The 26966-nt window shown below is 37.6% G+C and overlaps 1 protein-coding gene across 1 annotated transcript in view; it reads left to right on the top strand.

The window, feature by feature from the left end:
- LOC127437354 (F-actin-monooxygenase mical2b-like) overlaps nucleotides 1-26966 on the top strand; it is a 76393-nt gene that overhangs the window by 18526 nt on the left and 30901 nt on the right. Inside the window, exons 3-16 of the mRNA XM_051692181.1 lie at nucleotides 6346-6553; nucleotides 8408-8524; nucleotides 11281-11382; nucleotides 14361-14516; nucleotides 15860-15960; nucleotides 19695-19952; nucleotides 21925-22040; nucleotides 22179-22305; nucleotides 22394-22484; nucleotides 23255-23402; nucleotides 24246-24445; nucleotides 25678-25784; nucleotides 26061-26129; nucleotides 26230-26361. Of these exons, the coding sequence (XP_051548141.1) occupies nucleotides 6346-6553; nucleotides 8408-8524; nucleotides 11281-11382; nucleotides 14361-14516; nucleotides 15860-15960; nucleotides 19695-19952; nucleotides 21925-22040; nucleotides 22179-22305; nucleotides 22394-22484; nucleotides 23255-23402; nucleotides 24246-24445; nucleotides 25678-25784; nucleotides 26061-26129; nucleotides 26230-26361 (1932 nt within the window). The remainder of the gene's footprint in view (nucleotides 1-6345; nucleotides 6554-8407; nucleotides 8525-11280; nucleotides 11383-14360; nucleotides 14517-15859; nucleotides 15961-19694; nucleotides 19953-21924; nucleotides 22041-22178; nucleotides 22306-22393; nucleotides 22485-23254; nucleotides 23403-24245; nucleotides 24446-25677; nucleotides 25785-26060; nucleotides 26130-26229; nucleotides 26362-26966) is intronic.

The following is a 26966-nucleotide window of genomic DNA, read 5'->3' as shown; positions in this document are numbered from 1 at the left end:
TACGTGGAGGCAAATGGCAAATCACTATGCAACCATGAGGACTTAAAAGCACATTGGGAATTGGGCATTCCAAATTGGGAGAAAAAGGGGAAAAATCCAAAAAAAAAAAAAAGAAAACATACACTTATAATTTGTGCCCAATAAGTAATGTGCATTTATAACTGGTCAATTTAGATTTCTTGTTGAATTCTAAGTAGAGGTAGACCGATATATCGGTTTTACCGATAGCTGCTTTTTGGAACTATTGTTATTGGCAAAAATCTATGGCGAGTTTTTTCAGGTTATTATTGGGGCTTTCGTTGAACAATAAACTGCATCTGGTATTTAATCATTTAAGTCACTTTGTCCATGCCCATCATAGGAAGGAAAGAATAAGAAGGTTTTTTTTTTGACATTTTATAAACCACCACCTTAGTTACCGTATCGGCAAAATCGGTCGACCTCTAATTCTAAGTCCACTACGCAATAACTGAATAACTGGATATTTGTGCATGTGTTTGTTTGCACGTTTTTTTTTTTAGCAGTCAATAGAAGAGCCAATCTCAGGTTAGATTTTCTTGATGAGTGTTTTGCATAGTGGCTTTACACAGTGTCTGTGGACTTTTTGACCTCATGAGCACTTGGAAAAGGTATTGCGAGAATTGGAAACTTCAAAGCATATAGTATTGCATTAAAGTGTCGCAGTTAAGGAGCTTAAATGCTAATGCTATTTGAAATAAATGTGGCTTTTGTTCTTATGGTTGCTGTTTATTTGTGGTGTTTTGAAGCAGGTCTCTACAAGGATCACTGTTCTTTTTTGGCATGAAGTATGTCGTAGTTCCTTGCATATGTTTAAGTTTACCATCATGTTCTTTGTCTTTCTAATATAATCCTTGTCCCTTCCAAATAAGTTTGACTTGCCCCACAAGAACAACAACAACATTAACCCTCATGCACTGTTTGGTCATTTTTGACTGAAATAAATTTTGTTTCTTCAATAAAGCTGGTTTCTTTTAACTGACAGGTATGAGACTTGGTGACTTTTTGCCCATTTAATATCTGAACACACACACAAAGAAATTGGAGTTGATTCAATCAGTCTAACTCAAGGGTTGGCAACCGATGCTGGCATGCGGAGGGTTAATCACTGGCACGCCAGCAACGGCGAGAGAGTAGACTATTTTATTCATTTGAAATTCTGCACCTGCATTCCAATCTACATCTTGATGTAATCCTTCCTCATGATCATACAGCGTGTTTTCATGAGTTGAATGGGAGGCTAAACAAAAAGTTAAAATGTGACAAGACTGCAGTATACCCAACAGACTTGTGCAGCATGTGCAAGCCATTCACGCATCACCCGCCAGCAGCGCTTCTCTTTTGGTTAATCGCGCGAGTAAACGCTCCCGCTTTGCTTCGATCAGGCTGCGCAGATGACAGCCTACATCCCATGTTTCATTTGTTTCTTTTTGCTTTCAGAACAACACGTGATGATATAAGGAAAACCCCACTATTAATCCTTGATTTCCAACTCAGCATACTGGTACACCGTCTTTAAATCATGGTCACATTCAAAATTACATTAAAAGAGAAAGCATAATCTGATAAAAAATCTAAATTAAACCTGGAAATAAAGTTTTAGGATTGTACAGGTGCGATTCACCGAAAAGGGCTAAATGGTTGATCGGCTTGTGATACGCGAATGGCTTGCACGTGCAGTGCGAGTCTCGTCACACTCCCATTCAGCTGATGAAAACACGCTGCGTGATCATGAAGGATTACATCAAGATGTAGATTGGAATGCAGGTCAGGTGCGAAAAACTTCATATAAATAAAATAGACTGCTCCTCTTTCGCTGTTGCTTGTAAGTGATCACTCCTCTGTGTGATTTTGAAAAATGTATGACTGGTGGAATTAAGATTCCACACAATTTTGTGATCAGTAATTAAATAAGCAAATTTGTGACATTAACTGTGTTAACTCATTTTGTACAAAAGAACAGGTTTTCTTTCATTAAAGCACTTTCACAAGATGCTCTGTGAAAATTCACATGCAAAATGCGGGTTTTGCACAAATTTTTCACTCAAACTGTTATGCTGATAATATCTTTTTTTACTGAAAAATAAACAATTAAAATAGTAAAAAGCAAAATAGAAACATTTTCACAGGTGGACTCAAACTTCAGAAAATCGCTTACATTTAGTTGTTTAGCAGACATTTTATCCAAAGTAACTCACAAATGAGAAAGACACAACATACATAAAAATGATATTGAAATCAATTTTGTGCATTGTGCAAGTATAGGACACTTGATGATTTTAATTTTAGAGATTTGTGTGTTTTGCAGTATTAATATTTAATTTTAAAATAATACATTTTGACATATGCAACATTTACTTTTGGCCCACTGCCTTCAGTCAAGTTTGATTTTTGGCCCTTCATAGGAAGAAGTTCGGGCACCTCTGGTTTAAGTGGTAGAAGAAAAATTTACACCTGTATTGTTCCCGGTCAAAATTGGCCGCCATAGGAAATGAATGGGAAACACTAAATTTTTTATTTTATTTTTCATTATTTATTATAGAAAATAAAAAAATAAATAAAAAAAAGCCACAATGCAGAAAAAACACACACAGACATGAAATGGTGAGACCACCAAACATCAGTATTGTAACACATATACACACGCACTTACATGCACAAAACTGAACTGGTCAGACTATAAAACGGAACAATCTTTTTGAAATTTGTCAATAAAAAAAATAAAAAATCAATAAAACAACCACAATGAACACACACACACTAAAATGAATTGGTGAGGCCATAACACATCTACAATGCTGAACACACACGCACACACACATTCATCTAGTTACAATCAGAGATAAATTAGGTTATTTCTTGTTATTCTACTCATTTTAGGTATGCAAAAACTGACAAAAATAACCTCAAACAAATCAAACAAAATGCTAAAATTTGACAAGTAGTCTTTGATAATATTTAAATGTCTATCTAAATGCAGAACTTGTTACAAAATCTAGAAATCATCTTCTCTTCAACCAGGGATGAATAAGTAGCTCTCTGTAGCCTTCTAGTACTTGGAATTTCATCTGATTTTTCTTTTTATAAAATGAACAGCACAGTTTGAGACTTTAAGCTTTCAAATGGTATATAATTTATGACGATTGGTTCAGTATTTGAGAATTTCACTTTATTTATATACAAAACAAAGGTCTTAATACCCAAAAACCCACCCAAAATGCACATTTATTGCTTTTACATGATTGAATTTAGAGTTGTTACATTTTTCATAACAATTAAAAAACAATTACACATTTATTGATTCCGGTCACTTTTGACCGGGAACAATTGGAACGTGATTTAATGATGAACAGTCCATAAGGGTTAAGGACAGTAGTGGTTTGTTCAATTTAGCACAGAGTTATTAAAGATAAGCCCATGTATTGAATATTGATTTATTGACTTGTGAAGTTTATTTTTTTTTTATTGGTGAATTGTTTTTCAATCTAAGATGTTACTGTGCTTATAGTATGAATTTTTAGTACTGCCAGATTTGCGTTGGCCCATTTTCAGTTTGTACTGTACCTGGGTTGCAGTGGTATACCGGTTTCATGGTATACCGCGGTATGAAAATTGACTGTTTTCATGTCATGTACATTTGCTTATCTACGGTATTGAGAAAAAAAATGCAACGGGACGGAGAATCTCACCTACGCGTGCGCATCTCAATTCTCTCCTTGACTGCCTGTCAACTTGCCCCACACACACACACATGCAGCGGAGAAAATGTCAGAGAGAAGCAAGGCGAGGGGGTCTGACATAAGTGAGTGTGTGTGAGTTAAAGCAGTGTTTCTCAACAGGTGGGTCACGACCCAAAAGGTAAGTGGCAGATTTAATGATAATCTCGCAATTAGCTAAAGGCTTCTCATCTGCACTTTCACACGAGTGTAACGGAACCAGCTCGCGATCATGATCTGCTCTTCTCTCTGGCGCACACATGCAACAACCGGGCTTCCCTCGATATTGCGGAGTGCAGACCTCAAAACTGATTTGACCAATTTCAATTCTAGTGAGACTTTTCTAGTTTAAAGTGTTACGGAGGAAGTCAATTCGAACCTCTCAAACAGTAGGCAGCCCTGACATGCCAAACAGCACTGAGGAGGAAAAGAGCAACACTGTGCTATGCACTAAATTTTTTCTTTATACATCATCACCTTTACAAAATTGTTTCACGATTTTACATGAGTAAAAGTAACTGTTATATTTTGACAAAATGTTATAGTTTCATATGAAATAATCTAAAGGTAGAATCTATTAGACCTAATTTTATAACAACAGTGGCAGTTGTAGTTAAAGTTTCAAGATGTGTTTTCAGCTAGTACTTTTTTCATAAATACTATAATTTGTAATTACTATTATTAAAGACTAGCTACACTGACCTAACCATGGTAATGAGGAGCCTTTCCTCCTGTGTAATATGTATGTTCTGTTTGAATTATGTTTGAAATTAGGAAACAAATGGGATAATAATGGGCTCATAACCTATAAATAAATATGCTCTTCAGTTTTTAAAAGGGGGGGAGAGAAAACTTCCTGTCGCTTTTGTTGTTGACGTCAACAACAAAAATAATGTCACTTGATGCATGTCCTTGTACTTGAAAGCCATGAACCAAACTATACAACATAAAAGGAAATGCGACCCAGGATACATTAAATACAGGTTACGTTTTTACTATGGTGGGTCACCACTTGATTTCCAATGTAAAATCTGGGTCCTGAAGCAAAACCAGTTGAGAACTACTGAGTTAAAGGTACAGACAGGAGCAGTCTGGCTGCGCTGTCGCACACCTACAGTATATGTTAATTATTAATAATCATAGGATATTACTTTAAAAGCTCACACAGCTGATGTTATTTTTCATTTAGTAGTTAATTTAACATGCTATGCTGCCATGTAAGCTAACATGCTTTAGTTATATAACATGTTATAGTTACATGCTATTTTTTTATCATGTTTATAATTCAGTTTATTATTATTTATTTATTATTATTATTATTATTATTATTCTTTTAGCTTTCTTATTTATTCTATTTATTTTCAAAAGGGAGTTTTTTTTGTGTGTTTTTTTTTAACACACTTCCATTTTAAAAAATGGTTTCAAGTTTCAATTATAATAAAGCATTTCTGCTTTCACTCCTATAAGGGTCATTGTAATTGAAAATAATAATTGTGTAATACCATATACCGTGAAACCATGATATTTTCTGAGACCGTTATCGTACCGTGAAAATCTCATACCGTTGCAACCCTATACTGTACTTTCCTGGTGGTCTTCCTTGCTTGAGAGACTGTGAGTTTAATCCTTCAGCTTGGCTTTTAAATGCAAGGTCAGCTGCTGTTAACACTTTTTTTTTCTGGCACAAAACTGCCAGAGAAATTTAAAGAGACCAAGGCTCACAGTGATGTTTTAAGCTGATGCCTACTGGTGCCCATCCATGCACACCCTTACAATACAAATCTGACAGTAAAAGTGCAATTAAACTGCTTTCCCACTTTATGACTGTTTTTAATCCAGCCTTTTATGGATATGTCAGTGTAGACACCATACTGGGACAAATAATCCACAGCACTTATCTATGTTTTTATTTATTTATTTATTTATTTTTATAGAAAGTACAGTACATGGCACAACAAGTATCACCATTGGTGAATCTAACTACAGTCATAATCCGTGGACTATTGTGACAGACAAGTAAAAACAAAGACACAACCAAACACATACAGGTCAGCTGCCTGTGATTCTCTCTCTGTCGAATTGCCGTCTCCGGTTGGCCTTATCCCTCTCGGGCTTGATCAGCCTGATTAGGGGCCTGGTGTGCAGAATCACGGCCCGGCTCCGCCCTGCCACAGTCTGCCTGTTTTTACACACAGATAAAGCAGTCTGGATACACGGCGTCATTTCTGTCCAAACCTTTAAAAATTCTATACAGCACCTTTTCGTTAATACTTGTGTTTGTACTTGCTTGGATCAGGGCTTGAAGTGACAAGTTAAGTTGTTTTGTGGGAAGAATGAAATCATTCAATTTGATTATGCCAAGTGAGCCCACTCTATTTGTACAGTTGAAAACTGAGAGAGAAAATTAGGTAATTTAGTCTTTGATTTTGTTGACAGTCCTTTCACTTTTAGCAGCTCTCCAATGAAAGACAAGCTTGTTTGAAGGGGCTTAAGCACTTCAGTACATCCCAGAACAGTTTGTTGACCACATTTGTCAAACATCTGCTCTTGGTGAACTTCTGGTCTTGAAGATAAGTGCTTTAATTAATGTTACCATGTACTGTTTCCACAGTGTTTCATTATTGGTGGCGGCCCCTGTGGCTTTCGGACAGCTATAGAATTAGCCTTGCTGGGGGCCAAGGTGGTAGTGATTGAAAAGAGGGACACCTTCTCCAGGAACAATGTTCTGCACCTTTGGCCTTACACCATCCATGACCTCAGGAACCTTGGAGCTAAGAAGTTCTATGGGAAGTTCTGCGCCGGATCTATAGACCACATCAGTAGGTCTCACCTGCTCTAACCAGAAACCACATTTTAAAAGGATAGTTCTCCCAAAAAGAAAATTATTGGCTCACCCACATGTCGTTTCAAAACTGTATGACTTTGTCATATTTCTGTGGAAATCAAAAGAGTTAAGCAGAATGTTGGCCTCAGTCACCACTTACTTTCATTGCATAGTAAAAAAAAAGATGCAGTGAAACTGAATGTTGACTGAGGCTAACATTCTACCTTAACATCTCTTTTTGTGTCCCACAGAAGATAGGTATACAGGTTTGAAACAACATGAGCGTGAGTAAATGTCAACACAGTATTTAATTATTGGGCAAACTATACCTTTAATTACAAAACTGTAATACATTCTTGACTGTGTTTGTCTCATATTCCCTATCAGTACCCTCACTTGACAAGTAGAGACAGCATAACATGAGAATTAGATATGATTTCACAGTAGGAACCTAGCCAGAGACATGTGCTACATGTTCCTGTTATGATACATGTTGTAATCACATGCAAGGATCTGTGTATGAGCCTACATGAAGAGATTTTAAGTTTCGACAGTCTGACATTCTATCTTTTTCAAGCTCTGCCAACCCATCCCATTGTAAGGAAATTATAATAATACATTCATGTCAAATCAGGTAAATAAATGCCTTAACAGCAACAACCTACTGTTCAGAGGTGAAATTAGGGGTGAAAATGTTTTTCATTTTATTCGTAACGGTCTCAGCATGAATAGACCTTTCGTCTGCAGTTTGTCTCGCAAATTTGTCACGATTTTGGTGTGAATAGGCCTTGATAGTTCAGCAGCACAAACTTGGAATTCTGTTTCTGCAGTAAGGGAGCCCCTTTAAATTCATTAGACTGATTCAAATCTGATTCATTGAAAGAATCAGCTCATAAGTGTCATTTGTTTGTGAATCAGACTGCACTGGTTTTGTCGTTTTTTTATTTATTTATTTATTTTATTTTATTTTATTTTTTTTGCATGCCACCAGCGACAACACAATAGAAAGACATTGTCTACTTATTGTCTTTATAATATATTCATATTTCACAGTACCCAGTCTTTGTATCACAATCAATTCAGACTCCAGAGTCACTCAATATAATTTATTTTGCTGTTGCTCTGTAGATTTAGCAGAAAAGAGGAAATGAACACTAGCTAAGCTGGTCTAGTGTGCAACAGTCCCTGCGCACATTTACAGCCGTCTTGGTTCCAGATGTTTTTCAAAGTGTTTAAATAACTTTCCTCATAAAAGAGTTCAAAGTCATGAATCAAACCAACCAGCTCCTAGGTAAATTGCAACATTATAAACTTTGATTTGAGGCAGAAAGAATTCAAATAAAATTGGACAAAAAGACAAAGGTACAAGATGAATAAAAAAATAAAAGAAATGGGTAAATTTCAAACTGCTGATTTTAAGTATAAAAACAAATTTGAAATTTTATGCAAAATATTCAGATATTTACAAAGATATAAGTAGTTTAAGAGTGTAGTTTGCAGTCGCTTCAGAGCTCTTTTGATGCGCTTTGTTCGGCATGATTCTCTGATTGGTGGATCTGTTCTCTTCAGTATTATAGGTAGTGTAGTTCTTTACCTGGAATTCCTCTTTTAAATGCATCTAAAAAAAGACTGATGGCTTCAACAGCAGTATATACCATCAATGAACAACCTCGGAGCTCACGGTTATTGTTAAAAATCGATTCGCCTGTGGTGAAAATGAATTGGATTTTTACTTATTTAACCAGACTAATGTGTTCTATTGGGCAAATGGACTTGTGTCCAACACCAGCAATAGGTCATGGCAAAATTATTTCCTAGTGAATTTCATGTGAATTCCTTCTATTTTCAGGCATTCGTCAGCTACAGCTCATGCTCTTAAAGATCGCTCTGATTGTTGGGGTGGAGGTACATGTCAACGTGGAGTTTGTCAAACTTCTGGAGCCGCCTGAGGACCAAGGCAGTAATGGTAATTGACAAATCAGCATTCAGTTTTCTTGCATGCCATTAAATAGGGATTTCAGAGATCAGTGTGTACTGTGTAGTTTTGAGTACTTCATATCATTGTCAGCAAGCTTTTCTTGCTTCCGAGGACAGGATTCAGTGGACTGGAACATGTATCTTATGTAAGCTTGTCCCTGTGGTTGGCACTGCATTGAACACTGTGTCCTTAGCTCACATTGATTGTGCATCATGGAACCTGATAGATCTGAGACACTCCAAGCCAACATAACAGAATCCCATGCAGCCATAACAAAATAACTATTTATATTATTCAAAATTATATCAGCCATCACTACTTGTTTTATTAGCACCTCAGCGTACCACGTAAGAAATCACATGGTCTGGAAAGTATGACTACTCATTTAGCTGGTAATCATTAACTTCCGTCTAATGTCTTAACACTCTCTTTTGCCACATGCAAAAACAAAACACACATGCATGCACAGAGGTTTTGTTTTAAGAATGACATCACAGACAAATGAAAGTATCGTTATGTAGTTTTAACACACAATGGGCCTAACACTGTTTAAATGTCGAACTACCGAGAGATTGTTGTAACTTTTTACTTCAAGTTCCTAGTGGATTTATGGAAGTAGAAGAAGGGCTAAACCAGAACATGAAAACTGACGCCTTCCCACTACATAGCCTTGATGCATACATGCTGTTAATACCAAGACGTTTTGTGTCATTCTTTCACGTCAGTGGCACTCACCAATCTGCACTGTGTAAATGATAAACCCTCAGTTCTATTCTATATACAGTTGTGCTCAAAAGTTTGCATACCCTGGCAGAAATTGTGAAATTTTGTCATTGATTTTGAAAATATGACTGATCATGCAAAAAAACCTCTCTTTTATTTAAGGATTGTGATCATATGAAGCCATTTATTATCACATAATTGTTTGGCTCCTTTTCAAATCATAATGATAACAGAAATCACCCAAATGGCCCTGATCAAAAGTTTACATATCTTTGAATGTTTAGCCTTGTTACAGACACACAAGGTGACACACACAGGTTTAAATGGCAGTTAAAGGATAATTTCCCACACCTGTGGCTTTTTAAATTGCACTTAGTTTCTGTGTATAAATAGTCAATGAGTTTGTTAGCTCTCACGTGGATGCACTGAGCAGGCTAGATACTGAGCCATGGGGAGCAGAAAAGAACTGTCAAAAGACCTGCGTAACAAGGTAATGGAACTTTATAAAGATGGAAAAGGATATAAAAAGATATCTGAAGCCTTGAAAATGCCAGTCAGTACTGTTCAATCACTTATTAAGAAGTTTAAAATTCGGGGATCTCTTGATACCAAGCCAAGGTCAGGTAGACCAAGAAGGATTTCAGCCACAACAGCCAGAAGAATTGTTTGGGATACAAAGAAAAACCCACAGGTAACCTCTGGAGAAATACAGGCTGCTCTGGAAAAAGACTGTGTGGTTGTTTCAAGGAGCACAATACGACAATACTTGAACAAAAATTAGCTGCATGGTTGAGTTGCCAGAAAGAAGCCTTTACTGCACCAATGCCACAAAAAAGCCCGGTTACATTATGCCTGACAACACCTTGACACGCCTCACACCTTCTGGCACACTGTAATTTGGAGTGACGAAACCAAAACAGAGCTTTATGGTCACAACCATATGTGTTATGTTTGGAGAGGGGTCAACAAGGCCTATAGTGAAAAGAATACCATCCCCACTGTGAAGCATGTTGGTGGCTCACTGATGTTTTGGGGGTGTGTGAGCTCTAAAGGCACGGGGAATCTTGTGAAAAATGCTGCATGTTATCAGAAAATACTGGCAGACAATTTGCATTCTTCTGCATGAAAGCTGCGCATGGGACGCTCTTGGACTTTCTAGCACAACAGTGACCCTAAGCACAAGGCCAAGTTGACCCTCCAGTGGTTACAGCAGAAAAAGGTGAAGGTTCTGGAGTGGCCATCACAGTCTCCTGACCTTAATATCATCGAGCCACTCTGGGGAGATCTCAAACATGCGGTTCATGCAAGACGACCAAAGACTTTGCATGACCTGGAGGCATTTTGCCAAGATGAATGGGCAGCTATACCACCTGCAAGAATTTGGGGCCTCATAGACAACTATTACAAAAGACTGCACGCTGTCATTGATGCTAAAGGGGGCAATACACAGTATTAAGAACTAAGGGTATGCAGACTTTTGCACAGGGGTCATTTTATTTTTTTTTCTTTGCTGCCATGTTTTGTTTTATGATTGTGCCATTCTGTTATAACCTACAGTTGAATATGAATCCCATAAGAAATAAAAGAAATGTGTTTTGCCTGCTCACTCGTGTTTTCTTTAAAAATGGTACATATATTACCAATTCTCTAAGGGTATGCAAACTTTTGAGCACAACTGTATAGAGCAAGGGTCATTGGGGTCTATAGCACCTCTCCAGCTATACATTGCTGGTCAAAAAAGCACCATTGGCTAAACATCAATTTATAGAGGTGTTAAACATGGATGGAACACAAAGGGTTTATTTTCCGATATATTAAGCTGTTCTCCAGTATCTGAAAAGCCTCCTTGCTGAATGGCCACTTTAAACATGGCTTAGTGGTTCATTTGGACCTATTGGTACAAAGCACACTGAGCTGAAAATGCTCTACAACTGTGGTAAACAAAAGAAAGGACAACCTAAGTTTGTTAATTTTCTGATGAGTCCCTTGTGAATTTAACCAATTGGGTGTGTGCATTTCAGGGTCAGGATGGAGGGCTGAGATCCGCCCGTCTGATCACCCAGTCTCGGATTATGAATTTGATGTGATAATTGGAGCAGATGGGAGGAGAAGCACTCTTGATGGTAAGCATGTAGTAAATTACTAAAAGTGTTACCAAATATGGTATCTAAATAGGATGTCGACTTATAACTGATAGTTCTTGATAAAATGTGGTGCTTGAACTTGTGACATTTTTACTGTTGGAACAAATCCGCTGGAAGTTAATTATGGTCTTGTTTGACTCAACTTAGAGGAAGTTCATTTGTTAAAGAAACAAACATATACAAACATATCAATCCAGTCTGAAATGGTACTTCCTCTTGGATTAATGTTGATCCTACCTAAACCTTTTAATAAATGAGCAGCTATACAATTATTTAAAGCAATTTCCTGCATTTAATCCCTTCCAAGCATGTTTTGATGTCATGGTATAATTAGTAGTGTTTGCTAAGGCAAGCATCACTATTACTACTACTATTACTCATGCTTGAGGTTAGGGATCTGAACAAAACTCTAACCCTAAGATTTAAACCTCAGTGCTGAATGATATCTAGATCACCTTAGAAAATGGCACAGGAAGTCTGTTCAATGTGCATAAAACTGTGTTTTTATTTATATTCCATATTTATTGCTTTGAAGATTTTTTTCCAGCTCTTATAAATGGTTTTTATTCCATAATTTGGCTCTCAAGCATAATAAAACTTGCTAAAAGGCCTTAAAGTTTAGTTAACCCAAAAATGAAAATTCTCTCATCATTTACTCATTCTCATGCCATCCCAGATGTGTAAGACTTTCTTTCTTTTGCTGAACACAAATGAAGATTTTTAGAAGAATCTCAACTTTGTAGGTCCTTTCAATGCAGGTGAATAGTGGCCAGAAATTTGAGCTCAAAAAAGCAGATCAAGTCAGCATAAACATAATCCATCAAACTCCAGTGGTTTAATCAATATCTTCAGAAGTGGTCCAGTTGGTTTTGGGTTAGAACAGACCAAAATGTGACTCCTTTTTCACTGTACATCATGTCAGCAGTCTCCTTGGCGATCATGATTTCAAGCTTGATTACGCTTCCCATAGTGCCATCTAGCACTCTGCACATGTGTCAAGCACTAGGAAGTGTAATTGAGCTTGAAATCATGATCATGCCTAGAGACTGCAATGGCAAGATGTACAGTGAAAAATGAGTTTGATTTTGGTCTGTTCTCACCCAAAACCAACTGGATCACTTCAGAAGACATTGATTAAATCACTGGAATCTTATGGATAATATTTATGCTGACTTTAGCTTCAAAGTTCTGTCCACCATTCACTTGCATTGTATGGACCTACAGAGCTGAAATATTCTTTTAAAAATCTTAATTTGTGTTCAGCAGAAGAAAGAATATCATACACATGTGGGAGAGTAAATGATGAGAGAATTGTAATTTTTGGGTGAACTATACCTTTAACATGCTCGCTCACTCGAGTTCACACGAGTGAACTCTTTGTCTTTGACAGGAAGTTTTCCAAATAGCCACAGGAGGGGTGGAACGGGGGTCCTTTCATTGCTTCCTGCTGACACAGTTAAGCTTGGAATGCTAGCTTACTGAATTTTTTGTTGTTGTTTTATAAAATAGTATGTGGAACCCCACTTAATTTGTCGCATAACATGAGCTCATAACGTGGCATGTTAAATTCAGCGAGCCGTGTCCAGCTACTGTCTTGGAAATAAAAATGATTCTGAAGCATTTTTAGTCCAATTTTGTGTTTATAAAGTCTGTTAACATTTGGTAGTCTGGTCAAATGAGGCAAGAACGTGATGTTAAAAGAGAAAAAAAATATTTGGTTATTACTATCTGGTTCATTCATCAAACTGGAAAAGGAAGGACAAGTCAAGCAGATTGCATTTTGGCAAATGTAGGTCATCAGGATTTTCATAGCATACAGGAAATTTGCATACTGTGAATGGTATACATACCATATACTGCTGAAATAATAATAGCAGTATGCTATTATACGGTGTGGTGGTCAGGGCCGCATTAAGGTCCTGGGCCCCGGGGCTTATCGTTTCGCTGGGCCCCTGTCAGTCATCAGAGTGGGTTGGGGTTTCACTCGATGATCATGTGCTACACAGATGGGTTTATCCATTGTGCACCCTCTTTGTGTTTTCATAAGCGTCTCCCGCAGAATGCATTTACTTACACACCCTCCCGAGAACGTTGACAGGAAAATATCGCGACTGGGGAACTAACAATGAACAATTGTATTTTTATTTACTAACATTAACAAAGATTAATAAATGCTGTAAAAATATATATTTGTAATTGTTTATGATACTTAATGCAGTAAATGATTTTAACAAATAAAACCTTTATGTAAAATGTTACCGACTCATTTTTGTTTGTTTTTTTTGTTTTTTTTTTATATTAAGCATAAACCTTTGAACCTTGATTTGCCAGATTGCACCCAGGCTTGTGAGAAGGACCCAAACTGCTTGTGAACAGAGAAGTCATGTGATTATTGTGGGTTAGAGGTGATAAATGAACGCTTGTCGTATGTCTGCTTCCATGAAAGGAAAAGATAACATTGCTGCTATCACACAGGAGGGTGCAAAGACTGTCTTATGTAATTATTTTTGTGCAAACACTTTTGTTTTTCAGTTATCAATTAGGCAAAACAGCCTACATTTTGGACCTGAAAGGTCATTTCTTGTCAGTATGCTGCATTAGCAATTAAATTATCTATTGATTGTTATTGACGTGTTTACCTTTTAAGAACATTACACCTACAGCAGTATCTTATAATCAAAGATGTCAGTAAAATGCCTGTTTTATCATCTACCAGGTAAAAATTGTAAGTCCCCAAGAAAAGTTGTAGCATACTTAATAAACCGCACAATTTGAGATCTCATTCCTGTCCGTAGCACAGACCGTGTTTGATTACCAAACTACTTTTTTTCGCAATGATTCAATTAAACTGAATCTTTACAATACATATTTTTCCAAAGCATATTTACAGAATAGAAAACAAAACTGTAAAAATATTAAAAATTACTTTCATATTGTGCTTACAAATTCTACTGCAGGCTTTAAGAGGAAGGAGTTCAGAGGAAAATTAGCCATCGCCATCACGGCAAACTTCGTCAATCGCAACACCACTGCAGAGGCCAAAGTGGAGGAGATCAGTGGCGTGGCCTTCATCTTCAACCAGAAGTTCTTCCTGGAGCTGAAGGAGGAGACGGGTATGGTGAAACCTGCAGCCTGTTGCAACAAACACCTTAAAGAGATACTGCACCCAAAAATGAAAATTCTCTCATAATTTACTCCCCCTCATGCCATCCCAGATGTGTATGACTTTTTTTTTTTTTTTTTTTTCTTCTACTGAACACAAATTAAGATTTTTAAAAGAATATTTCAGCTGTGTAAGTCCATAAAATGCAAGTGAATGGTGACCAGAACTCAGAAGGTCCAATAAGGACATAAAGGCAGCGTGAAAGTGTTTAAAACCCATGTCTTCAGTAGCGATATGATTGGGTGAGAAACAGATCAATATTTAAGTCCTTTTTTAATTTAAATATACACTTTCACTTTAAATTCCACATTCTGGTGTGGAAGTGACTTTTTTTACTTTCACATTTAGCCACCTATTAGGGTTACTCAAAAGTGGAGATTTTCACCCACACCTATCCTATCTCTTCAGAAGATATGGTTTTAACCACTGGAGCCATATGGATTACTTATGCTGCCTTTATGTCCTTTTTGGACCTTCTGAGTTCTGGTCACCGTTCACTTGTATTGTGATGACCAACAGAGCTGAGATATTCTTCTAAAAATCTTTGTTACACAGAAGAAAGAAAGTCATACACTTCTGGGATGGCATGAGGGTGAGTAAATGATGACAGAATTTTCATTTTGGAGTGAACTGTTCCTTTAAATGTGTTAAAGATGTCATTATTTACTCACCCTCATGCCATCCCAGATGTGTATGACTTTTTCTTCTGTGGAACACAAAAGGGGTGTTGGGCAGAATAAAAGCCTCAGTCACCATTCACTTCCATAGCATCTTTTTTCCATACAAGTGAATGGTGACTCACTAACAACATAAATAACATAAAGGTGAGTAAATGATGACAGAATTTTGATTTTTGAGTGAACTAACCCTTCAAGTTAAGAAAAACCTTATAACTTGGGGTCCTAAACCAGTACTGCAACGATCCTCTTGTTCTCTTGGACATATATTATAATACTCAGCAAACCTAGCAATGTTCTGCCTACTGCATTGTTTATAAATGGTGGCATGCTCCTAAATTATTTTTAAATCCAAAATGCATCATAATTCAAATGCTGAAACATAATTAACATCAATGTGTAATGGCTCCCCTCCTAAAAGTAAGAGGTGTGAAAAACTGAACTGTATTCTTCTTAGACAGGCGTAATTTGGAATAGTCTCATCAAAGTTAATGAGAGAGCGCTGTTCATCTTAGCCAATTCATAATCAAAAACCATTAATACAATTGTCATCCATTGTGGAAACACTTGTCATTTGCACAAACACACTAATGGATCTCATTTGTCTTTTGTACAGGGGTTGATTTGGAAAACATTGTCTATTACAGGGACAACACGCACTACTTTGTCATGACTGCAAAGAAACAAAGCTTGCTGGATAAGGGAGTGATCATCAATGTAAGTCGGTTGTTCTAGTGTAAATCACAGTTGTTCATGACTGCATTTTATGACCATCCCTTCAGAAATGCAATCTTTACCATGCTTGTGTTGAACATGTTTGACACCTTTATGGGACCAAATGTCCTCACTAAGGTATTAGAGGGTGAATCGAAGGGGTTGCTGGGGTTGGAAGAGATAAAGGGGCTGAACAGTGGATAGAACCTAGCTGGTTCCACATTTTCGCTCTTCAGCTCTTTGAAACGATGACAGTTTGATGAAACCTACCGAGTGACTTTAGTCATAGCTATTGGCCGGAACAGGTAGTGTTCAATGCGAGGGCTTTAAAACCCAGCTGACACATCTGCCAACCGGTTGTTTCTGCGGTGAACTAAATGAACGCACAAGTGATAATCTACCACGGCCAGCAGCCACTGCTTTTCATCACGGACAGACAGACTACTGGCCGAACAAAGTCAAGTGAAATGTGTGAATCTTCAAAAATCATCTTGGACTTCAGGCAATATATCAGGGGCTTAAGCCCACGAGGCCCCCCCTCGCAATGCCACTTGGTGAACCTCACAAAACCTGTCAAGAACATGTCAAAGTCATATTTCACCCCAAAATCAAAAGGAAAAAGAGTGTATACTCTCTTCCGAAAGAAGATCAACTATATTCTACTGAAAGATAATTAATGCAACAAAAATGTCATTCTCATTTCTTAAAAATGTGTATGTATATATTTACTACATTGTTGCACCATGATCCCTACTAGAAAAACTGCTTCGGAAAGGGACGAAATGTCTTTCACATGTTAAAATGCTTTTTTTTTTTTTTTTAGGGCTTGGGTCAGAATAAGTCTGTAATAATTGTAATTAGCCTAGTTTGAAAACAGTCAAAATCTTTGGGAGGTCCCCACCATTATGTAAAACAAATCATGTTTTGTGTGTTTTTGCATGTGTGTGTACATGCCCTATAGTAACCATTAGCCCTCAGATTATAGGCATAACGAAGATGATTATTTGCTCTCTCAAAAGCATTAGAGAGAACTATTTCATGTTTATTTTGAAAAGAAACTATCAGGAAGCCCTGTGTCGGCCTCTGTGTCAGATGTAGTTTCTTAGACAGTGATACAGGATATTACAGCATTGCAGCTGAGTGATTGAAGCTCTTTATAGTGTTTAGAGTTCGTCTGGAGTCTTAAACTCTCTCGCCTTAGACAACGGCCTTGAGCAAGCTAAGTGGAAATGGCAAAAATCCTGATGATGAAACCTGACTCGTTACTCCCATACTGATGAGGTTGCTCTGTAATCCTTTTAGAATAAGCTGCTTGTTGTATTGAAATACGCCCCATTGTTTTCAAATGCTTTGATTGGAGCGTTTGTGATTAGATGATAATACCCGGAGACATTAGCGTCTTGCTTGTGCTGCAGTTATGTACAGTGGCCCCAAGAAGTGTTTGGAAACTAAAACCACACTTACAAATGTATGAATGCAATTGCATTCTGTAAGAAAATATCAAACCAAGTGGCCTTTTTTTTTTTTAAGAAAAATAGCACAAACGCTTGTCATGCTAAATATTTCACAAAAAGAAGTTTGTTGGGTTTTAACCCTTGTGTTGTGTTCATTTTGTTCCCGGTCACTACAATCTCTCATATTGCATATAATATCACAAGATAAGATATTGCATTTTATCAACTTCTTTTTTAGTAATTATGACAGGTTTTGTACTCCTTTTTTTAACTTAATAAAAAAATTATTGATAAAAGGATTAATTGAACTGAGCTTATGTGGGGGGCACACACTGCGGATAAAAATAAATAACAATCGCATAATAAATTAATAACCACTTGCTTGATCTGAACAAAATAGGTGTCATTTAAAGCTTAGAATATTTACAATGCATATAGCTGATCCTACCAATTCTTAAATAATGCTTTTTAATTATTTTTAATCGTTCTCATCATTTACAAATTTGTTATCACAACAATTATATTCAGAGTTGATGAAACCATAGAAAAGAAGAGAGAGCCATGTGTTATATATCGTTGGAAAGGTCTCAATTTATGGAATGCAATGAACAAATTTGTGTTACTCAGAGGCCAAACTGCAGTGAGTATTAGTGTATAAAATTTCCACTGGCATACATAAATATAATAAACAGGAGTGGCTTTTTGTCACGTTTTTCCTTATTACTTCCTGAAACATATTATATAGACAATGACGTATTGTAACTTACAGCAGACTATCCCAATTCAAATTGGCCAAAACACAACATAATATGATAAGTAGATCTTGAAATATTCCTCAAAGAGTGTACATGGAAAGACTATGCTCAAAAAGGCGGTCAACATGCGGGGTGGGTGTGTGCGTGTGTGTGTGTGTGTGTGTGTGCGCGCGCGCGCATGTCTAAGGACTTTGTGTGTCCTCAGACATATATTCACATACATGCTCATCTAAAGTATTGGGATGCTCCTAAACACTTAATATTTCTGTATTTTGCAGTCTAATCCATTCATTTCCAATGGCCGGTCATTTTTTACTGGGGACACAGCAAGTGTAACAAAGTGAAATAAAAGCAAGAAAATGTTCAAAATTTTGTGTTTTCAGATACCATATGTGAACAAAGTCAAGGAATATTATTCCAAATAGGTTAAGTAAAAAAGATAAAATAAATAAATAGTAAGAAAAAAAGTCATCTGGGTCAAAATGACCGGAACACAATGTAAGAGTTAAATTAAATGATAAAACAAAAGATGTAGTGTTCAACATAATGATAAAAGGTATTTTGGACACTTTATTGTTGTCAGACTCTTCTTTAGACACCTGTGTGAACTCTGAACTGACTTCATACCTTCACTAAAATGACCTTGTGTCCAGTTAGTCAAAAGTCATTAAAAAAATGGTGAAAACATGTGAAATTAGTTGAGAAAATGTCTAGCATTATTTATTTGCAAATGTCACTTGATGTCATATTTATAATGCAATGAATTGTGTGCATTTTTTTCAAGTCTCTCCGAAGTGTGCAAATACATTTGGGGGGCTACCGTAATATCTAAAAATAAGAATGGATACATAAAACGAATGACTTTTTTTAAAAAAGTATTTAGACAGCAGTATGTAGGTGCCATGTTCGTCAGATGTTAAAATACTTACATGCAGTGGGTAGCTCAGCGAGTATTGACGCTGAATACTACCCCTGGTGTCGCGAGTTCGAATCCAGAATATGCTGAGTGACTCCAGCCAGGTCTCCTAAGCAAACCAATTGGCCCGGTTGCTAGGGAGGGTAGAGTCACATGGGTTAACCTCCTCGTGGTTGCGATTTAGTGGTTCTCGCTCTCAATGGTGCGCATGGTAAGTTGTGCGTGAATCGCGGAGGGTAGCATGAGCCTCCCATGCTGTGAGTCTCGTGGTCTCATGCACAACGAGCCATGTGATAAGATGCGTGGATTGACTGTCTCCAAAGCGGAGGCAACTGAGACTTGTCCTCCGCCATCCGGATTGAGGTGAGTAACCGTGCCACCACGAGGACCTACTAAGTAGTGGTAATTGGGCATTCCAAATTGGGAGAAAAAAAGTAATAAAATACATACATGCAGTATATAATTGGGGACAGCTATAAATGTACCTGCCATTACCTGTTTGCAGTTACTCTTATTTATTTTTCAAATACATTTAGCTTCTACAGTAAAGTGTTTTTGTCATAATTTAATTTTCCTAAACTGCTAAAAATGTTTCTACTCTTCATCTGACAGGACTATATTGAGACGGAACGGCTGTTGGCGAGTGACAATGTGAACCAAGAAGCTTTGCTCTCATACGCCCGTGAGGCTGCAGATTTTGGCACAAATTATCAGCTGCCCTCCTTAGATTATGCAATCAACCACTATGGCCAGCCAGACGTGGCCATGTTTGACTTCACCTGCATGTACGCCTCCGAGAACGCAGCACTGGTGCGGGAAAAGAACGGCCATCAGCTGCTGGTGGCACTGGTTGGGGACAGTCTGCTGGAGGTAGGCAGAAATTATGTTAACTTTATACAGTATTTGGACACTCAAGCCACACTTAAATGTAGGAATGTAATTGCATTACATAATAGCAAAATATAAAATCAAATGGCACTCATTTTTAATAAGTATAACACATTTTTTGGTTGCAGTTTATAAAACAGTAGATACATTGTTTAAATTAAGTATTTTGTACTTAAGTACTACACTATGTAACTTTTTTTGTTAAAAAAATAACAAAATGTTATTAATGAGAGAGTGCAACAAAAATCCATCATCCAAACCATGTATTTAATTTACTCAAATACACTTTGATAAACATATAGTAATGATATTATATTATAAATATTTTAGAGCTGTCGGGACGGATTTCACGGGAAAATGCATACATACGTCATTCGCCCGTGCATGTCACGTCATATCCGTACACAGAGAAAATAAGATCCGGTTTCTGTAGCGTGCGCTTGTGGGAGTAGCCGAAGCTGAAAGTTTGTTGTTACAACGAACGAGAAAAATTTACCATGGATCATTCAAAACGGCAAACCTCCAGGGAATCACTGGTTGTGAAAACAAAGAAACCCCGAGCAGAGCAGAGTCTACAAGCAAAAAGGGAAAGCGACAGAGTCCGTGATAAAACCCGAATCAACATCGGCTTGGCTTTTCAGACGTGGCAACAACTCCGAAATCTGAAAGGATTTAAAAGCGACCCAGAGATGGCTTTTTCTTACTCAACAGGTAAGATATTTTATTGATATGGTTTGTGTAGTTGTGTAAACACACGTCAGTGTGTGTGTAGTGAAATACAATAATTATACTGTAATCGGTCCAGAACTTTTCACTTGCTAGCACACGTGTGTATTTTCTTTATAACGGCAATAATTTATATAAATAAATCCTTTAGTCCTAGGCTTGCCAAGGACATGTGAGTCTTGAAATGATGTTGACCACTGGTTGGTAACAATGACAATCTATAAATTAGTTACTACCGTGGTCTATTTGTCCAGAATATCCTGCAGTTATAAAAACTTTACAAAGTTTGACCTTATCAGACTAGCAATCATTATGTCTAATGTTAACAAACGTTGTCTAACTTTTGTAATGTAATTTATTTCAAAACGTCAATGTTTCCAATAAGTCAAAACAACAGCATAAGATATGGCACTTATCTGCTCAGATGACATGTTTTCAGATATTCGTCTTTTCCTTTCATTATTTATTTGTCAATTCGCTCTGATAAGATGTCCTGTATCCATGTGTACACCGGTGCTTCAAACCACATTCATCTGTGCAGAGCAGAGCTGAACCACAACCAAAACGATGTTCTTCCGCAAGACACATGCAGTTTTATTTTTGAACTGCTAGAGGGCCAAAAGTGTAGCTTTAAGTGTTAAGTATTTTGACACATTCTGGTTGTCAAACGTTAGTGGAACATGTCCATAATTATGAACTACACCCGTAGTTACCCTGCTAGGGCACCTGTGTGAACTTGAGAGTAACTGATTGCATACATCCACTAGAAATCACCTTGAGACCAGTTGCAAGACATTGCAAAAATGGCCAAGAACAAGTGAAGTTGGTTCTGGAAAAAGCTGCAGCATCATTTGTTTTCTTTAATAAGTGTGACTTAAGTGTTCAAAAGTGTCCAAATACTTTTTGGGGAAACTTTTTTCACTGTATGTCACCATGTGGTACACATGCAGCACTGAAATTACTGTAGTATGTTCCTCCCAATTGTCTTAGACAATAAGTATGAAACTTTACTGTATTAAAGCATCCCTAAGGCATGTCCAAAATTGAAAACAGGAAGAGATTCAGTTGTTTACTTTTGCTTCAGATACTCTATACTTGGTTTTTTTTTTCAACATGCCACCTGACTGTAAAGTATTTTGTTTAGAGTCTCTTGTAAACATGCAGTATTCTCTGTTTCTGATTTTCTTTTTCTGCTTTTTCCTTTTCTTTATTTCTCTTCTGTCTCCAGCCTTTCTGGCCCATGGGCACTGGATGTGCTCGAGGGTTTCTGGCTGCGTTTGACACAGTGTGGATGATAAAGGGATGGACTCAGGGTAAAGGACCCCTTGACCTCCTGTCGGAGAGGTAAGAGGGCATATTTGGTCACCTCTGGCCACTTTAGACCTTATAGGAAAAACTTTTGTGTTAATTTAAACCTAATTATATGATCTATATTGATTTTGCTCTTCTCAGTTGTGTGTCCATTTTATTCCTTGTTTATAGGGAGAGCATCTATAGACTGCTTCCTCAAACCACTGCCGAAAACATTTCAAAGAACTTTGAGCAATACACCATAGACCCTGCCACCCGTTACCCTAATCTCAACTCCACCTGTGTACGACCAAATCAGGTGAGACTGATGCCCATTGCTGCCATATAGATCTGTCCACATCTGTCTCAACATATTTCCATAATAAATACTTCTATTCTTATCTCAGGTACGGCATTTGTACATTAACGGCGAGCAGGACTCAAGTTCTCTGGAGCGCAGTGGACCCACACGCAGATCTGTAAACATCTCCAGAAGAGGTAGATCTGATTTTGTACTCTGTACCAAGAAGGTGACAAATTGCCTGTCTGTGCATATTTTTGTTCGTTCGTTCGTTCATTTCATTCATTCATGCATGCATGCATTCATTCGTTCATCCATCTCTACATCCAAAAATGTATCCTACAAATTGAACCTACATTGCATATTATATGCCATTTAATTTATTACACATAGCCTAACTCTCAATATCTCATTTAGTTTCATTTTCTTGGCATTTATATCATCAATATAATGTAGTGGCGGCAGTGCATCGACTATCCACCTGATCCATGTTTGTTTTATCCCGGCCTCACCTGGAAGCAGCCCCACAGGAACAACAGCTTATCTCTCCACTCCCTCTACTCAATCAAAGAGGTCATGTTACATGATGAGAGCCTCAGAGTCAACAAAAGCATATGTAGACCTTATTTTAGTAAGGCCTTATCACTCGCACTGTAATGACATGTCATGCGTGTTACTCTGCTACACGCTCCCATGAAAAATAGACGTAAACCCTGTGTACTTGGTTTGCGTCTCTTTTGAGATGGGTGTGTATCAGTAATCAATCTGACCAATCAGAGCTTCATTCTAAAATTGTTGTTTCGCATCACAGGAAAGCAGTTGACCTGGCTCATAATGAAATTGTTTCTGAAAACTAGATTCTGATGTATTTGCTATGTCTGAATATGTTAGAAGTTTTCTACTCAAACACAAATACTTGATTCACTCTGAAGTTTGTCATCGATTGGAATGCATGGCCTCCTTTCAGAGTCAGAGGTGCGTCCCAGTCGGCTGCTCTTGTGGTGTCAGAAACAGACCCAGGGCTACAGGGGAGTGGATGTGACTGACCTTACGACCTCCTGGAGGAGCGGCCTAGCTCTGTGCGCCCTCATCCACCGCCAACGACAGGACCTCATGTGAGAGAGACCACAACACACACATACAAACTTGTTTTAGTCCCATGATCAAACCCTCATTCACTTCAGTATCTCTATGGGTTCAAAGGCTCCATACCTCACAAGATGCTCCTCAAGTCATTCTCTCTCGCACATATGACTAAAAAGCCACAAACGCTACATTATTGGGGTCGTCAAAGTCCTCTTTGATCCTGCGCATGTGGTGGCACTTCCTTCCCATAAGCAGTCAAAACAAGTTGTTTGTTAATACTAAAGGACATAAAGCATTTATTTTGCCCTGCAGCTCAGTGAAAGTACTGTATTGACTTCCTAGCCACAAATAAAAAGCATTATCCTCTTAAGAGGGAAGTTAAGTGATCAATTGACCTCAAGAAAGAGGAAAAGGTGAAGTTTAAAAACTGACCTGACCTCTTCCATTCAAGCAGGACTATGTAGCGCTTACACAGGAGCTTACATCATAATTTTCACACTTACCGTCTGCCATAAATCTTGTCGCTCATTCTGATCCCATCTGGATGTGAATGTAAATGGCCCTAATGATGTCATAAAAACAGGCAGTTAATCACTTGTCTGTCCAAAGACACTTGCAGTTGGATGTGACTCATAATTTGACTCAAGCCGTTATCATCACACCATTCTGCAAGACGGGGTGTTTTGGCAAATATTACTACTGGTAACCAGGGATACGGATTGTGAAAACACAGGATCTCATTTTATCTTTTGATTTCCTCTGAACTTTTTCTTTCTTTTTTCCTGTATTTCTGTCTTGATCTGTCTCATTTTCTGTCCTCTGGTGGTCTGTTTTTCCTCTCTCTCTCTCTCTGTCTCTCTTTCTTCCTCCAGTGATTTTGACTCTCTGAACGAGGCAGACTGCGCTAAGAACAACCAGTTGGCGTTTGACGTGGCAGAGCGTGAGTTTGGCATCCAGCCGGTCACCACAGGGAAGGAGATGGATACTGAACGGGGGCCAGACAAGCTCATCATGGTGCTCTATCTTTCCAAATTCTACGAGATGTTCCGCAATTTGAATCAACCTGTTTCAGGTAACAAGTGTTTCCATATGTCACCGCTGAAACCACAAGTTGCCATCAAGAGGGCCAAATTACTTACGTGAAACGCTCCAAATTAAGACTGAAATTCTTGATAAATTTACTATATGCATGATAAAGTGTAGATAGATCCCTTATGACACAGTTTGAAGACTATTTATAATTTTATCTGCATGTAGAGGCCTTGGACCTCTAATTATACTCCGTATGCCACTGAAATAATTCTCTCACACTGAATATTCAATATTGTCACATGTTTTCAAATGTTAATAACTTCTTTAGGAAGAGTTGTAATACTGTATTTGGTAGGATTGCATGTTGCACAAGTGCTGCAGGACTTAATGGAAGGCATTTAAAAAATGTTGGCATGCAAAATGTTTGCAGTGTACAGAACATGGGTTGGGGTGATTGCTGATGTTGTTCATTGGTGCACCTGCTGTGCACATGGTCTCTGTGTTTGAGCCTGGATGTTCTCCAAGTTGCCAAGTCTAAAAAAAAAAAAATCTTGTTAGCCTACTACATAAGCAAGCCAGTTAGAGTATGTCGAGAATGGTTCTATCCTGGATAGTTTTATTTTGTAAAATATAGTATTTTATTGATGATGAAGCAAGCAAATGCATCGTTACATATTACATACATATTTATGGGTGGGAATCACAAGGTAACTGGCGATACTATATAATATCGATATTTTGATCACGATACAATGCTATTGTGGTTTATTTTTTGTTATTTTTATTTTATTTATTTTTGGTGTATTGTGATATTTCACTCAATGTTTCTCATTTGTCGTCTTCGGACTTTAAGAGAACTGTTTCCAAATTACCAAATGCATTGTTAAATTAATATAAAAGTGCCAGTTTACAAAACATGGCCAGTTTATTTCCAAAGATCTATGTACAATGCAAAGCCATAAGCATATAAGACCATTATGGCTCCTTAGTTCTGTGGTTAGGTCAATGTAGCTAGTCTTTTAAAAAATAAATTATAGTATTTTTGAATACAAAGTAGCCTAAACACTTTAAAAACATTTATTTATAACAACACATCCCCATCACCACAATATTAATGTGAAAAATTGTAAATAAAAATCTGTGTCCAAATATCTAATCATATCACAGGTACATATTAGCTTCTTGTTAATTAAACAGGTGTACATTTCCTGTTCATTTTCAATAACCTAAAGCATTAGAGCGTAATGCTAAGAGTTTTGTGTTTTTTTGCAGGTGTACCCAAAGAGACTGATCCAAATAATGAAGCATATTCAGCAAAGACTGCAAACTCTGTTTACAACTCGATAAATCTCACACTGCCACGAAAGAGGATCCCAAAGGTAGCCTTTCCGCCCCTTTACCTGTCTGAACTCTCCACTGCCGCAGTGGCATAAATCTCTAAGAACTTATCGAATATAAATTTTGCCTGCATACAACCCTGTGCAAAAATGAATATTGCTATTGTCCACAGTTACAAGATAGACTGTGCTATGAATTTCATTGTTTGTTCAGCAGTGACACTTTCTGAACATTTTACTTTCACTGTGTGATCGAATTGAATGAAGGAACCGTATCACCAAAAGCAGTGATTGAGTGTTTTTTTTTTTTATCACAAGGTCGATAAGAAGTTGGAAGACGATGACTCAAACAAAAAGAGGAAGAAAGCCACCAGCCACCTGGAGGAGGTATGTCAACTTTCCCATTTGGTGTTGATTATATTTTGTTTCCAAACTTCCACAATTTATTGCTTGTTTCCTCTGATTGGTCCACTTTGTTTTTGCACAGCTGATGTGCAATCAGAGTGCACCCCCTGTAGGTGAGAGAGGAGAACAGAAGGAAAATAAGGTGCGCTCCATGGCAACTCAACTGCTGGCCAGGTTTGAGGAAAATGCTCCAAGCTGTGCGTTGCGCAGACAGGTATGGACATCTCCTTGTCTTTTTTTATTTTATTTTTTTTATTTTATTAAACCAGCAAATGTCACTGTGGAGACATTACATCTTCTATAGTGTTGGAATCCCGAGCATACATTTTGAGGTGTCGGTTACAATCTCAAGAACGTTAATATTTCGTAAAATGAAATGATAACAGAAAGTGTATTGATGCTCTTTGTGTTCAAGCAGACAAGCACCACCTTTTGGCTCATTGCAGGTTATTTACCTTAGTGGAAATAGTGACTTTATTCTTCACGTGTGGTATCAATACTCTGAGTCAGTAGAGAGCAGCAGGGATCTCGGATCTAATATGGCTCCTTAACCATGGCAGTAATCCCATATGAATACCAGTCTTTGTGTAGCAAATGTAGACGCAAGAGTAAATCCTCTGGATCTGCTGACTTCTGGATCCTCGCCTGCAGTGTCTGAGCTCAGTGGACCATGATAAAGATATTTCAAAATGGGTGCATGGTGGTGCATTTCAAATATAAGTGTTTCTGTTATAGCACAATAAGAGATGTCACTGATCAGTGTGTGTAAGCTTTATATTGTGAGTAAAATGGGTTGCGAAAATATTGACTTTAAAGATT

Source organism: Myxocyprinus asiaticus, chromosome 48 (assembly GCF_019703515.2).
Source record: "Myxocyprinus asiaticus isolate MX2 ecotype Aquarium Trade chromosome 48, UBuf_Myxa_2, whole genome shotgun sequence".
In the NCBI taxonomy this organism is placed as follows: domain Eukaryota; kingdom Metazoa; phylum Chordata; class Actinopteri; order Cypriniformes; family Catostomidae; genus Myxocyprinus; species Myxocyprinus asiaticus.
The sequence above is the reverse complement of the archived record's forward strand: the minus strand, read 5'-3'. Positions and strand labels throughout refer to the sequence as shown.